General features: G+C 33.3%; 1 protein-coding gene across 5 annotated transcripts in view; it reads left to right on the forward strand.

Moving 5' to 3' along the window:
• The window catches only part of LOC119634406, a 104,409-nt gene that overhangs the window by 74,565 nt on the left and 12,670 nt on the right, over nt 1-17,174 (forward strand). For 3 of the 5 annotated variants that reach the window (XR_005246958.1, XM_038028547.1, XM_038028544.1), the window contains exons 1-2: nt 15,993-16,198; nt 16,559-16,767. Coding sequence is in view for 4 of the 5 variants with exons in the window: in XM_038028547.1 (XP_037884475.1) it covers nt 15,993-16,198; nt 16,559-16,767 (415 nt within the window). In the remaining variant the exon portion in view is untranslated. Of the gene's footprint in view, nt 1-10,250; nt 11,089-15,992; nt 16,199-16,558; nt 16,768-17,174 lie in introns of those variants that run through there. The other 2 variants (XM_038028545.1, XM_038028546.1) reach the window with 2 other exon arrangements.

Raw genomic sequence — 17,174 nt, forward strand, 5'->3', positions numbered from 1 at the left:
CGTGATTGCTGTTGGAAAAATGACGACGATGATGTAACGGTGAAATCGTTTAAGGTTTATGCAAAAATGCTCATCAAAATTGCTCCAGTCGCATCAGTTTGCGAGTTACTAAACTAGTACTAGTACTATACTATGTATACCATACTGTACCATACTATACTATATATACTATACTACTGTACGGTATACTATACTATGTACACAATGCTATACTATATATAGTATATATGGTCAGTTTGTGTTCAAGTTTCTCATCAGAGTCTGGCGGTTTTACTAAGTTACACATTCTTAAGCAAGTACTAGACGCGTAACAAACTTAATGAACTTTAGAATGTGGCTTCCTTTAGCTGAAAATGAATGTATTATCTTTCATATAGAAAACAAAAAAATTTATTAATTTGAAAAATGTTTTCCCATGATAAAGCTTCGAATCGATGGATAATTTATTTGAAAATTAAAAATTTTACAATATTTAACAGTGAAACGCTCGCTCGATTCATAGGCAACATCAATATTTACCTCAATTAATAGCTATTGACCGAACTATAGGAAAATGTGCAGTGACGTAGCGTTTAATAGAGAACACAATGGCATAACTAATAATCGCCCTAAAGGCGGAAAAAGTCACATGAATTGTAATTAGTATTAATGAAGACTTGAAAGAAAACTAGAATGAATAGTGACTGCCTTCAAGGTTAACTTTTCAATTATGAAATTTTTTTTTTATTTTTTATTTTTTTTTTTTTGTTTTCTTCATTACGATTTAATTGAAACTGATTCTCATCATAGTTGGAAGCGAAAGCAATACGTCTCTGATATTTTATATGCATAAAAACGTGTACGCATATAAAGATAGATAAACTGTCAAAAATTTGTTAGCTGAGCATGTTATCTTCAGTACCTTGACAACGTTATAGTTGCAGTTGTATGTGTAAGTTTGATGTAAACCAACCCGAAAAAGTTTCTTTTTTTTTTTTTTTTTTTGTTTCAACCAGGACAACAAAAAATACATACATATTACATTCAGCTATTATTCTAACATGATTAAAAGAAAGCATGACAGATGATTGCAGCTATGCAAGCAAAATCTGCTTTAGTATTATATGAAAACGCAAACACAAATGCACGCTGCTCACAATGGACACACAATTGCTTTCCCTCTCTCTCTCTGTGTCTGAACGTTCTTCTAGTGTGTTAGAAAATATTTGCCCACTTTCAGGAAAACAGGTGAAGTCTATATAACGTGCAATGTGCATACGATAAATATAAGCATGTATTGTACCGAATACAAGGGAAGACACTGCGGTGAAAGTGCATATGCATATGTACGCAGATAAATGAAATTTATTTGTGTATGCGTTCCCTTTTTTCTTTTAATTTTACAATGTCAGTAACACACAGCCAGAACAATGGACTTCACTATTGTACGTATATGTGAGCATACATTTTTATATGGGAAAGTAGAAAAACGCATTATTGCTGTGAAAAGAAAATCGTAAAGATTGTGACAGTGTTGGATGAATGTACCTGGACTCGCCGACATAACTTCTTACTACAGATGCACGATGATAAACGTGCACCGTATATGGCTGTTATGCTTGGTTACGGCAGTGCCGAAGAATATACATAAGCATGCGCATCGTGACCTAATCTAAAAAGTACAGAGTCTTCGATTTCTTTCTGTAGATATACAATTCATTTTGATTCTTTGTAGGCTCAATACTTTTGCATTAATATTAGACTGAACTGCAAATTAGAAAAAGGCGTTGAAATGTGAAAGTACAGATTCTTACACATGATCTGACGTATGTTTGTGCGTAACTTATCTGTATAAAAAGATAGTTGCACGTTTGTGTATGTATGCGTATTTATACTTAGATCGTGCGTTTGCTATTCTGTAGACAACGTTATTATAGAATGGCATCCTTTTTTCCTTCTTTTCTTTTTAATATTCTTTCTCTCTATTTACCTTCTTTTTTTCTCTTTTTTTTTTTTTTGGGTTGTTATGTAAGCACATAGAAATTGTTATAAATTCTTGCAGATATTACGTACGTTTTTCTTCCCTATTTTGGTCTAGTCTAGTAGTTTGTACATTTATCAAGACTTATTGTATGAATGGTTACATATACGCACACACATAGACACACTTATATACATGATGCACACATATGAAATGCCCTGCGTATCAGTAACTATCCATATGGATATGAATATGTGCTTCACATCTCTCACATCTATACATGCGTAACAACATTTTGATGAAAGGTTAGTTACGTTACTAAGTAGAAAAATGAGAAAAACAAAAAAAAAAAAAAAATTAATGGAGAAACTTTTCTTTGAATGTTCTAAAATATGTCATACACTCAAGCACACATACGTTAGCTTGACTACGTAAATGATTGATAACATTGTTACGAAACACTTAATTTATTATGTCCAGGTAGCAGTTTTTAGTTTTTCTTTTTTAAAATGTAGAAGAGATTGAAATCAAATATTTATTCATTCATGGATCCATGTTTCTCGTTCGGTTTAATAATATGAATATGAAAATGTAAGACAATGTATTAGGCAGAGCTATATTGTAGTGTGCAACAATTAGCTGACGTTTTTAGTTTAATAGTGAAATTAATTAATTTTATTATGCAATTATTGAAAATATTTACACTCGATCGCAACATAGCGAAGAGTTAGGTTAGGTTAGGTGCGATGGAGAAAAAGCAAAGACACCCACCATTTCCAATAAGAAAATTCTGTTAACGACTTAACAAAGCTCTGTTAAATAATTACAATTAAGATGTAGTTGGATTTGAAAGCCTACTCTACCCATATTGAAAAAAGGAAAATATTTTCGTGGACAATTCATGAATCTATATGAGAATACCTTCCAAAGAAAACTAAACAAATTCAAATTCTGCTCATGGAAGCTATTTCTGACGATGTTTGAAATTTGGTGTGTTAGCGAAATATGGCTATGGAAGAACATCCAAATTTGAGACTCTAGTGCGGCCAAACTAGAAAAGGTCGCCTACATTCAGCTATATCACGTGAATCTATATAAAAGCACCTATCGAATGGAGAATGGAAATGGAATGGACTTTTTGAAATTTGGTATCTTATACTATCACCAGCAACAAATGCAGCTTGGCTGCACTATTAACTCAGTTAGTTGTTCTAAATAAACGAACAGATTGCAGTGTGAAAGACCACTGCGTATTTGCTATGGTATGACAAGTCAGCTTGCTTTTTACCTATTCATTGGGTTTTATTAAAAAGTTCCATTTGGTAGAACCTGCCATTTGAGTGTCTAATTAACAGTTTCAACAATCCGTCACATACTAGTGACAAATGTCGAGAACAGTGTGGGCTCTGCGATCACCGCAACCTATCTGCCCGTTCGTCTCTCGGTCGCGTAAACCAACTCCGACCGCATAGTGGCGATAAGAGCTGCGACAAAGGCAGAATATTTACGAAGATGGTTCTTTCTACCGACAGGAACAAAGGCACTGGTGACTGTCACGCTGCCGCTCTCTCCTCGCGTGTGACTTTCCTCGTTTAGCAAGCTCTTCCCTAGCTTAATGAAAAAAATTCCGATAAGAGCTTGAATACGACGGAAAAATGTCGGAAGTGCTGTAGTTTAGAATTAGTACCAGGTACATATTAAAGCTTAATCCGCAGCTAACGAAAATATACAAATTTTTTCGCAATATGCTGCTTTGCAACTTTGAACTCTCTTGTCCTCTTAAGCTAATTTCTTTAATTACCGTTCCACTGCAATATGTAGGAAAGCAAGTAAGAGAAAATACCTCCCCTCCCCACAAAACTCCTCGTAATTTTAGTTTCCGTGCATCGTATATATGTCGTCCACAACATATTTAGTTAAGTTCTTGCGTGCAGGATAGTTTACTTGATAAAACGCGCTGAGAGACAGCACCGTTTCCAATAGATTTCCGTTTCAGACAATGTTTCCCATTTGTATTTTCCTCGTAATCTTCACTTAGCTCCAACTCATTATTATTTTTAGTTGCCAAGTGATCACTCTCAGCACAACATTGGATAATGTTTTCGCTTTTGCTTTTCCTTTTCTCGCATATGTTCCATGCACTATAATAAAATGTGAAAACCTGTGGAATATACCGTAGGAGGATACGAGTACCTAGTACTTTGTTATTTTTGTGTTTATTCCATTTTTCTTCTTCTTTTTTTGTTACTGAAATCGCACATTTTGCCTTCGTATGCAGATATTTATATTGAAGCAGTAATCAATTATACATCAAACCATCAGACCGAAAGTATGTATATATAGAAACATACATATATATATATATATATATATTTGTATGTATATATATGCTTTATGTTATATGTTCCGATATATGTATATGCACAGAAACATAATATGTAGAGAATGCTGTTTGCAACAAATACACATGAAAATGCTTAAATACGTTTGTGGAGTGAAACCACGTACAGCAACAAATTATATGTAGTGTTTTTTATCAGCAGTGGGATACGTTTGACGTCGCGCGTAAAAATACGTAAAATATGACAACAGCTAACCTCATGCGCGCTCCGTAAGTGTAAGGGAAACAGAAACAATATACCGCATAAAGAAGTGCAAGAAGAATTATATTTAATAAAGCATAACGAGCTTTGCGTTAAATCCGCTCTTAATTTTTTACATCCATGACAGGGGATGTATTAGATTTGCCACACGCTACTAATTCCTGGAATGATGGACCAGAGACCTCGAAAACTCTGATTTGTGTTCACTTCACTCCATTTGCTTTGTTTTTTTTTTTTTTATACTATTATGAATGAAAGATATTTTTAATCTCAACTGTTTTTAATAAACGCCGATAGCCTTAGATGCTAGTCCTTTTAAGAGTTTAGTCTTAGCATTTATTTCTCTGGCGAAATTAATAATAATAATAATAATAATAAGAATAACTGTTCGAATTATTTTATCTAGAACTATCTATCTCTCTGTCGATCCAGCAATATTTCGTTCTTCTTCTGCTCCAGGTGCGATTACTACTTCAGCTCCGCTTACCACTATCGTTAGGTGAAGCTTGAAAATCAGCCAAAAGGAGACCAATGGCCCCCCTTACCTAAAAGTTGGCAAAATTAATTTTTTTTATTTCTTGCATAATTTTTACTTTCCATTTTTGAAAAATAGCTTACAAAATAGCAGCAGTAGTAGTGTTTCCCAAGCACTACCCAATAGTCAGTCGTATTTCAAAAAATCGATAGACGATATGCAGAGTACGACATACTATCAATGTATCGAATGGATGGACGGATGCACCGTTCTATTTTATGCTATTTTTATTGTGTATGTAAGTGTAGGTGTAGTTTATTCAAGCTTTAGAAAACGTTCTACACATGAGTTTTTCTCTTCTTCACTATTATTAACATTGCATTAGCTATTATTTCGTATGCGTGTGAGAATCGAATCAATTCTACAGCGTTGTTCAGAAATGCCATTAACTTTGCAAGAAAAATTTATTGAAAAATACTCGCATCAAAGGTAAATGCGTGAGGATATCCATCAATAAACCAAATATGTGCTCGAGAGACTAAGCGATAACACTAGTATTCACAGGTCGTATGGGGAATTTTTTCACGTAGTTTATGCTAAATGTTATATGCACACATTTTTGAATTTTGCGTAAATTTTCATGTTTACCATCTGTTAAAGCGACCATCACTACACTTTTACACAACAGTTAAGGAGGATGCAATTCTTCTTGCAACTATTGAGACATAACTGCCAGTGGACAGTTAAGATTGCAACTTGATTTACGTTCAACGGTATGTGACTCCTTTCGCATAATGTTGCAATTCTCCCATGGTAAAGTTTTGACAAAATCATTCTTTTTTCTTGTATAAATGATTTCTTAAGACTTTAGTCTTAGCATTTATTTCTCTCTCTCTCTCTCTACTATGCTTTGTAAAGGCATGAAGATGAAGTGTTTCTTTTTTTCATTCATTCAAGTTGCACTGTTGCAAGTTACACGGCGTACCAGAGAGCGCGTTAAATTAAATACGCAGTCGAATAATTTGCACGAATAGTATAAATTAACTCAATTACTAATACTTCATGACGAAAATAGCTCAAGAGTAGTAAGACAATTCATTTTGCTAACTTTGAGTCGCTTCAGTTCTCGTTTTGGGTTCTCCTTGATACAAGATTTTCTATAGGGAGTATGCCTTCACATGGAAACAAATTAATAATTAGGCAAGGTATATAGGATGATTCACGGTCCGACTAGACTTACTACACTGTTTGTACTTGAGACAAAAGATTTCCATTTAAAAAATTATTGATGCTAGCTTATGTAGTTACATTGATTTCGCTTAAAGACAATTTCCATTTAAACTTGATTGCAAATTAAGGACAAACGTCAAATGGTCGCGAATAATCGACAAAGTACTTAAGATTTACATATATAATTGGGATAATAGATTTGCAAGATATGCAGCCTAAGGCGAACGAAGTTCTCTATCTCGTTGTCTTTAAAACTTTGTTTTCATAATTGTGTTGACGTGGAGTACCTGTTGATTGCTCTTACATAGAAATTAAATTGACAAAAAAAAAAAAAAAAAAAAAAGCAAAAACATGTTAAGTAAAGTTCTGAGAAAAATTCTTACGATATATCTGCGTAAAGGTCGTTAGGTTTGTGAATGTCTTCCGATTGCTTGTGCACAACTGTAGGCCTAAAAACATGTGTGAAATTGTTTCCGAGATCAATTTCACACATTAAGGAAGATATTTGATTTTACAGCTTCCCCCGGAATGCAATACTCAATAATTGAAGTAATTTCTTTTGATTACTTCTGTAAGAGTCGAATACAGACAAATAAATCAATGCTTACGTACACATGTATCCATCCGTTGCCTTTGACGGCTCTTTCAAGCATGTCGAGTCGCGTTAAAATAGGAAAGCATGCTAACTTTATTGTAATATTTGTATTTGTTTTTCCATTTCTGGCGAAAAGTGAATTAAAATTTCCTGCTATTTGAACTCATTTTGGTTTAGAGAAATGTTTCTCCTGCACTTCATCAAAGTCGAATTGTAGTCACAATTTTCCGTGAAATTGTTTTGAACGTAAGGGTGATAGTGATTCGCTTCGACCTCAGACCAATGGTTTTCTGTTTTTGTTGTATTAAGTTTCTCTTAATAGTACTAAAGGGTTTTTCTACTTATTTACTTATGCACGAAAAAAAATGCAGCATTTGTGTACGACATGTATGCGCATGCATGTATTTATACGAAACCACTTATTTTAGTTGACTTTTCTTTTTCATATTGTTTTCTCTCGTTCGTTCTCTTCACATTCACTTGAAGTACTCACAATTATAAAACCAAGAAAACTTTAAAGTGTTGGCCAAATAATACGTCTTTACTTAGTCTTTTTTTCTTATTTTACCTCCTCTTTGTAGAACTTGGCACAGCATAGACGGGTGTAAAAGGTCATAAAAATATATTAGAAACGAAGTCAAATATTTGCAAATTCATTTTTTAATACTAAAATTCAAAATTTATATTGTGTAAGGAGTTCCGCTGTGAGTAATTCTGTATGTGCATTAATCAATTGAGTATCACTTGAGAGACATTGCATTCTCACCATATGATTGTCTATAATACAACAACAACAACAACAGTGACTATATCAACTAAATTAAAATAGAAGACAGGAGCAATCTCGAAATAAGACGTGACACCACTTGTCAGTCATGACATCTGCCATGCATGCGGGCTAACAACCCAACGTATAACCATTAGCGCTCTTCAGTTACGCATACTGACACTGCACGCTACTAGTTTTGCTAATCTCTTACAGTCATTTAATGACAAACGAAGTTGAAAGCATTTAATGCTTCTTCTCTAATAGCAGATCACCACATCGATAGTGTTTGTGCATAACGATCAGCTAGCTGTTCGCTGATAATAAATGCTACAAAGCCAGCCCAAGTAAAAGCTTCGGAGAAGATACAAGACGACGACATAGCTTTTCGTAAATTGTTTCAAACCTGCCTTTATATGGGTACGGTTTTCGATCAGCTGAATTATTTAGTAGTCCTTCGTGCAGTATCTGAGTCAAATATCAAAGTTTAACATCTTTTAGTTCTGCGCTTCTTAAACGATTCGTGGAATTAAAGGCGCGAGGGAAACACTGAAACAAGCGGTGAAAATTTAGTTATCGCAGGTTTATTGAGCCGTCATCCTAAGCGATTGAAACCATTTGAAACCACACCGTAGACCGGACAGTTTAATTCATCTTCTAATAACTTTTTAATGACACCCTTTGAATCGTCTTGGATTTGGTTTCCTTTTCTTTATTTATACTTTTTATATGTCCTTCCATAGAATGATAATTTGAGCTTTGCATTCACGCTTGCTCCCTAACCTTTGTCTACTTTTTCTGTTGAGAACATAAAGAAAATAGAGGCGCGTCGAGAGAAAAACAACTTCAACTGTCTTTATGCACCAAATAAGGAGAAAGAGTTGAAAAGACTTGTTAACTGAAATGAAGTTAGTAAGTAAAGTTAGTTGAAAAAAAATTGGACTTGTGGTAGTTTGTTCACGGCTTTGCATAATAATTGAATAATTATTAAGGGCCTTTCCCGCTGATTCCACTCCAAATATTTAAGGGGACAATACAACCAAAGAAATCAATTTAAAAGAAATTATATCTGACTGATTGATCGAGTAGGCAGTCAATGTCGGCTAGCAACGCAAAGGGTGTGAGATCGTATCTCAAGTGCGATCGAGTTTTCAATAAAGCCGATAGGCTTTACATACTAATCCTTTAAGACTTTAGTCTTACAATTTATTTCTCTGGCTAAAATAACTATCTTTAATAATTATAATAGGAAAGCTAAGATTTTAGACAATTATATAAAAGGCATTGTTTTGAAACCCAATCATTTTCATATTCAACATTATGCTAGACATTATGCATTACAGTAACAGTCGACGTATTCCGTGAGAGTCAACAGAATATGCAGAAATCTGAACGAGTCACTTAACAGAACATAGCAAGCCTTGTAGAAATATTGTAACAGCGACTGTAAAGTGCACATGTCGGATAGAACATGTGCCACTTTGCAGAAGAAAAATGCACTTAAATACATTGAACAGAGTTATAAAATTATAACAAAAGAATGTTACTCTGCTTCATAACATTTACTATTCTGTCTAAGTTAACATTTATATCTTGCTCTTGTTATTTCTCGTCGTTCTTCTCTTTAACTCTGCATAATATAGAGATAGCCTTGATAAAGCAATTTGAGAAGAGAAGAGAAGAGAATTTTTGTATATAGCATCCCATAAAGCTTTCAGATACGGCTCTGTTTGCGATAAAAATGCTCCAGAGATTGAACCGAGGCGGATGAAAGTAGCACAAAATCAGGACATGAAACAGCATCAAAATTTATTTGAGATTTTAGTCGCTGCGTTAACACTCAGTAGAACAGTCAGTACTTGTCATATATACATGACAGAGGAAATTTTATTGTTTTTTATTCCAATAAAACAAAGGCTAAGTAGGAAAATTGTGAATTATCTTCAATCATCGAAAACGATAGAACAATGGCGAAATGAGCGAGAAAGAGAGTAAATAACAAATGAATAACAAATGAAATGAACGACACGTACGATGAATCAAATGCGGTTTAAGTCAATTATTTAAATGAAATTGTGAAAATAATTTATTTTGAAAATATTATAAAAGAAAAGACGGCAGCCAACCAACCAACCAACCAACCAACCAACCAATCAATCCATAATGTGTTGTTTTATTTTAGGCAAAGAAAAATTTTACAAAATCTTAAAATAATTCAGATGATTGCTGGCTTTAGTTTGTGTATACAATGATAGCGAGAAAATATTTGCGAGCAAAAGTATAACAAAAATATAATAAAAAGTTTTATGGGTGAAAAAACAAGAAAAATTTACAGATTTAAGTGTAAAATTTCGCACAGACTCGCAAGTCTGCAATTGCATATGCATATGTAGATGCTGGTACGAGCCCTTTTTTATGCACTTCGGCTCTTCGTCTGTCCCCGTTTACGCTGAAAGCGACTTAAAGGTGCCATAATGGCATAAATGCTAAAGTTTATGAATATACAGTTTTACAATTACATACACATACGCATTCAAAAAAAAAAAAAAAAGAAAGTAAGAAAGAAAGAAAAAAAAAAGAGCACACATACACACACATACACACACATACCCAAACACATACACTCAAACATATACACGCGTACACACACACGAGTTTACACATTACGTTATAGATATGCATATGCATGTATATACATATATATATATATGCGTATATATACATAATATATGTGGGAAACGTTCCGAAGAAATGTAAGCGAATATGAGCAACAAGCCACTTAACGCTCTTAACCAAACTTGAAAAACATTCATTCACTTTATAATGATATAGTCATTGTTTAAAATCTTCAAAGGGTAAGCGAATAAAAATGCCTGTAAAGGAAAAAAAGTGCTTCACTATATCGCCTAACAACAACAAGAACAACAACGACAACAACAACAACAACAACAACAACAACACCGAGCATAATTAAATTATAGGCCTTTATGTGAATTAAATTGTTTAGTGAAAGTTAAGCAAAGCAAAAAGTGAAAACTGCACTCACTCAAACACTTACTTTCTGAAGCGTCATTCATTAAAACAGCATTCAACAAAAACATGTAATGTTTACATATTACGGCAAAAAACAAATACTTCCCTGTGCATAATAAACGTAGCGAAACGTAGCCTTGTTCTTTTCTTTTCATTTCTCTGCATATCATGGATAATTAAATATTTATTGTTTCTGTAAATAAGTTTGCGTTGCGAATAATTATGACTTAAAACCTTGCCGTTGTGCTGTGGACTTAATCCGCCCTCTAAACAGTAATTGAAAGCGATTTCATAAATAAACAAAAGAAAGTTACATAAGTAATTATTAAAATTACACCTAGGGCAATATTCGGTCACACCGAAAGCTTATACAGTTCAACAAAATGGATTACTGGCTATTTATGGTTGCTACGCTACTTTTCACTGGTAAGACACTTACTTAATCATGTATATGCGTATATTTATATACTTTACACTTTACATGGTGGTATGACTAATATTTTTATTCAAGTTTCTTTCTAAGGATATTACTCATACGCCTAATGAGACAATTTCTTTATTCATAATACAAAGGACTGCAATAATATTGCAACAAATCTAACTCGCTATATGGGAAAAATCGCTTTTGTCCATGACACTGGCATTGCTTAACTATTCTTTATTCTTCAAATTTTTTTAATATTGATTGAATTTTAGAAGAACGCAGTCTCTTTAGAATGCCTTTTTTCCCTCATTAAATTGACAGTTCAACCTTTTATAGCCTGTCATATAAAGTGTCGTTGCTCTCTTTGGTCTTTGGAAATCGACAGCAATAAGTTATGAGCAAAATATAAATTTTTATGTTTTAATGTTTTCCTTGCAAACACGATTTAATGAATTACGTATAAAATCAATCAATAAATCGTCAATAAATGATGGCGGCTATTGAACTATAGGATATATATGATGACACACAGAGACAGAAACGGAGTAGTTGCCAGGTCTACACTTAACTTAAATTAAGTTGCCACGCATTTCTCTTGACATTACAAGCTCTTTGATCCATGACCGCCAGCTGAATGGAAACTATTTCTTCAATTCTCTTATAACCTTTCGAAAAATGAGGTCTGAATAAGAAACCTTACCTGTGACTGTGATATAAATCGGAAGACTTAGGAAGAATGGCTAAGTCCTTTCCGCACATTAGTTCTATTACAATGCATTAGTTCTCAAGCGTTGTGTTGATAATGGGCATGCCCGTTTCTTGGTCGTAACTTTTTAAACACAAATCTTTTTGTTGGGCGGAGAAAATTATTGTAGCTAACCTTAGCTGCATACTTATATTCCAAACATTTTTTGTATATTTTAAACAGGTTTCGCCCATTCCCCAGCGTAGACCTTTTGCTTATCGTAGAAGAGCTCCTCCCCAATTTTTCAGCTGATGTTTTTAAGGGTCTTGTAAAACATTTCCTTTAAGTTTTCTGTTAACGTCTTCCTTGGGCATTTTTCGTGTAGGCAATGGAGTCGGTCATGCTTCTGGGATTACCATGAGAAAAGTTTCCTTTACGTTTACTGTCATCTGTGAATTGATTGAAAAGAAAGTGCACACGTGCATCTTACAGGACTTTGTAAACAAATTCTTGTGTTTCTTGCTTCCTCACAACGTTACGCATAAATCTTTAAGAAAGTAAGGCATTACAATTTAAATATTTATAGAGCGCTTCAGTTTATTTGAAGAAACTAAGAAGATTTTGTCAATAAACATATATTTACACATTAACCCTAAAAGCTTATGGCTGCTGCAGACACGAAACAGGAGGATAAGTCGATGATAAGTTTTTGTGTGATTTCTGATCAGAAATTTAAGGGACGCAATCTATTTGAAATACATTTTTGAATACTAGCTTCAAAGTGAGAAAACTAAACTTTACTTGATGTGGCTATGAAGGAAAAATATTACATTGGTGTGCTATACATGAAAATATCAATTGAACGCGACGCGGTAATGCTTTCAAAACAAAGCATATTGTTTGCCTGCTTGTTCCAGAATCTTTATTAAAGTGAATTAGATTGCTGGAAAGAAATTACGAAATTGCTTTCAATTGAAAACGAAGAGCTTATATTTTATCTCAATTTATGCTTCCGTAGAGTTTCGTATAAACAAAAGTGAATTAATTTGAAGAGGCATGAAGCGTATCTGCCGATTGGAAAATTGCATTCAGAGAGCAAAAAAAAAAAAAAAAACACTTGAAATTTAATAGAATGTAAACAGAGCAAGTAAAGTACAGAAAAAAATTGTAACGAGATTAAGCGGGAGATACTTGCATGCACATACACCACAATTTGTCCCAGTAAAGTCAAGTGGGAACGCGATACGTAAACATGAAGCAAAATCAAAGTTTCGGAAAATGAAGACACATCACGCCTAAAATGCCTAATAAAATTTTACAACACAACTGTTTCATGCACGCATAGCATCAAGATGATCCTAATGAATATCGCAAAACAATATTTATTGTAAATGTGGGGTCAGTTAGGTATTATTTTCTGAATGTTCTTCTGCGATGCGAACAAAATTTACCCACACCATTCGGTGTCGTGAATCACAACAACAAAGCAGAAACAGATCATAATCTTCTTTTCTTCATAGGAGTTCTGCTCTAGAGCAGGTTTAACCTCCATGTGAAATCCTTACGATCTACGTTTGCCTAAGATCACCGTAAAGAAGAAGGTTAGAGAAAGAAGCGAACACCAAAATAAAAAAAAAGGCTTCGAACGAACCTATGAAAATTTTTGATTTATTTTTACTTTCACATAATAATGTGTTTTCAATTCTTTGGGGAGATCCAGTCGAAGCGACGCAACACTTTTGATTGTTTTTTCCCTCCGATATATGATATATAGATGTTTCACATAAAATCGCCTGCAGACATATTAAAGTTCAAAGTAAGCGTCTCTTGTGTATGCGAAAAAATACAAAAAATTAATTTTCTTTTATTAGCCACATTTAATGAGAGGACAAAAAAGCAATTCGTTGCCAAAGTTCTATTAGCTATGTATGCCCTGGAAACATAACATCATTGCTATTTGTATGTAGTATGGTAAGCATATCATAAAGTATAAACAAAGAGAATTCTAGATTAAACAAACAATAATTCTATTATAAAAATAATTCTAAATGAAATTATGAGTGAGTGTAAGAAAAAAAAGAATAAAACATTTAATAATATTATAACTAAACATTATAATTATAAATAACATCGCATAGAGAATTAAAGCGATAGAAGAAAACAGACAATGATAATAATAATATTATTATTTTCGCATGAAGAGCTAAATACGTACTTTTCATGAACTAATTCCGAACAACAGCTAATGGCTGGCGGCAAAGTTCATTTAATGAAATTAAATTTTCACCAACACATCTGATTGTGATAAGTTTGCTGCTCGCAATTTTGATAAAAAAAAAAAGAGCAAAAACAAAAAATATTGTTTTAAAAAATTACTTTGGCTTCCACTTGTATACTATCTCTTATATTAGCAGAAAAGATTACAAAAATTAAGCGCAATTTCCCCCCAAAAATTTAGGCCATGAATTTGAATGCGCTTTTCCAACAATATTTCTTGATTGTTTTAACACGAGCGAGCGAGGCAATCGCTTCGTCTGACAACACTCAAAAGGCGCCATATAGTATATGTACCCCTGTTCAGTTAGTTATTTCGAATCAATAAAATAAAATATTCATCCTTTACGTCTCTACTTCGTGCCAACTTTCATCATGACATACTAAAAGTTACATGGGCAGATATCAGAAATCTAAACTGGATTAGATGGAAATGATGATTCTTAATGTTAGGTGTGCAAATAAATTTTCTGCACTTTTTGATAAAAATCAAATTAAATAAAAAAAAGCGGCTTTAATGCCATTGCTGCCCATGCTCTTTTGCCGTATATCAGATGGCTTGCGTATGCCCTCGTGGTAGAATCTTTGTAGTTCCAAGGTGAAAGCGAACTATTTCCTCACTTCTGTGAGCCGCTGATCTGCTAACTATAATTGCACCGATCTGAAGAAGTAGCAAACAGAAGAAGAGAATAATTCTCTAATCAGGATATGCTTCCAGCCCAAAGTAAAGATCCCTTCCTGTGTGGTTTTTGCTACAGATGGACAGACTGTACATTGTCTTAAACACGAGATTTCGCGAACCATCTTCTGCATTTCTTTCCCATTTTCCCCTTTGATATGCTGAACGGCAGCTTGTCAACTTGTACTTGCTATTTCGGAAGAATGAAGGCGGCAAGTAGATGAAAATAAAGCAAATAATTTTAAATTGAGACCTTGTTCGTACGTCTACTACATTGAGTCCTTCTAGATGTTATAAACATTGCCATAAATTTGGTATGCCCTTATAACAGAACGCGTCTAGAGTGTAGCGATGGATATCCTGCAATGGAGAAAAAATTACAATGAAACCATTACTAACCAGCTACTATTACTAATCGCTTTCAACACTTTGTGTGAGTTATAAGAAACTTTTGCAAACTTTAGATAAACTATTTAATAAACATCTAACTAACATCTGTTCTCAATGTGTGCAAGAATAGTTTAATTAACTTAAAGACGATAGAACGAGTTTCAATGTATGCTCGCATAAGTGTGCAAAAGCTCCGAAATAATATAAGGTAAATTTTGAAAATGTGAAATGTGGATTGCGAGGAGACTCGAGTATTTAATCATCCATTGGGAGAAGTCTGAAATCAGTTTACAACAATTAAATCAATTCAAATTTCATTTTTTTAATATCAAAAAAAAATCATACAAAGCTTAATGATTAATTTTAATTTAAAGGGATTTCTGAAATACGAAAAAAAAAAATAAATAAATAAATAAAAAATTGTTAATATTTTTTTTAAATATACATATGAAGCGATCGAAATGAAAGTAAAATATTTTTTCTACTATATCGAGAAACAATTTCAATAAATTACATTTTCCTTTACATATACGTATATGCAAATAAATGAACCCGGGGGGTACAGTACTTTGTCTCTATAACGATCCATGCTTCCAATAATGAAAGATCTTTCCTTTTCACCTAAAGTCTCGTTTATAAAAAAAAAAAAAAAAAGGAAAAGAAAATATTTGAAAATCCGCTTAATAAAATATTTTCTCTCAAAAGTAATCAAGCATGACATGACTAAAATAGAGATTATAAGGTAATGAATTCGTAATGGAACCCTTGCCATAAATTGCCAAACATTATTTATTTTTTATTTTTATTTATTGACTTTAGTCGTTGATCCAAGTGCAAAGTACTGTACACATTATTACATATTCATATATGATATCTGAATGCGAATTACGTGCTTATATATATATATATATATATGTATATATATTGTAGATATACAACGCGTATGGAGTTTGTTTGTGACTGATTTAAATGTGCCGGAAATTGTTGATTTTCGTGATAACGTTACATTATCGTGCAGCTACGATATGAGCGGCCACACTTTGAACTCTGTCAAATGGTATAAGGATAAAATGGAATTTTTCAGGTATGGGCTGAGAATAATAATAAAACGATATAAAATGTAAAATGATTGCAAGTTACAAACATATAAACATTATGACGCATATAAACATTTACACGTACTCGTGCTCATACTCATACTCGCTCACATGCACACTTAACATGCATTAAGGATTTTAAAAATATTTATTTATTAATAAACAAATATTTATATGGAGAGATAACACATGCTTTTTATATGAGCTTTTGTGGTTTTATATGTTGTCTTTATCTTTTGTCTCGTTTTTCGCTTTTCTCGTTTTTTGTTTTTTTTTTTTTTTTTTTTTTTTTTGATTCTTTTATACATTTTCCGTTGTTTTTGTGCGATGCCTTCGGTTATTTGCAGATATTCACCTATGATGCATCCGGTTTATATAAAATTTCCGGTTGTTGGTGTGCAAATGCCCGACGGTAAATACTTTTGTAATGAATCAACGTGTCGTGTCGAGTTAAGTATGCTTAGCGCCAAGTCATCAGGTGTCTACAAGTGCGAGGTGTCGGGCGATGCGCCACATTTTCAACTGGCAGCCAAAGAGGATAATATGACCGTAGCAGGTAAGGCTGTTTGACGTACATATCCTGCTCATAAGTGTCCTTTTTCGTGATTAAATTTGAAATTTCTGGTAAAGTGAGCGCAATTAAAATGGAACGCATAAGTAAATGCGTGCAGATAGAGAAAACACTTTTTTCTCTAAACTTTTCACATGTACTTGTGCTGCTTGCGTTAAAAGTAATGAAAATATGTAGTGCCACTCCCCTAAAAAATCTATAAAAATTCAAAATTTATTTGCATGATTTTTCCACAAAAAATGCACTTCGTAAGAGAACAGGTTGAGGAGTTATTAAAGTGAAGAACGTTCGATCTAAGAAGAAGGCAAAGAAAATGGTTGTAAGAGCAACTTTGCCAGCTCTGCAAAGTTGAAACCTAAATTGAATAGAGGCTAAGCATTGATGCTTCAAAA

Source organism: Glossina fuscipes, unplaced genomic scaffold, assembly GCF_014805625.2.
Source record: "Glossina fuscipes isolate IAEA_lab_2018 unplaced genomic scaffold, Yale_Gfus_2 3, whole genome shotgun sequence".
Taxonomy (NCBI): Eukaryota; Metazoa; Arthropoda; class Insecta; order Diptera; family Glossinidae; genus Glossina; species Glossina fuscipes.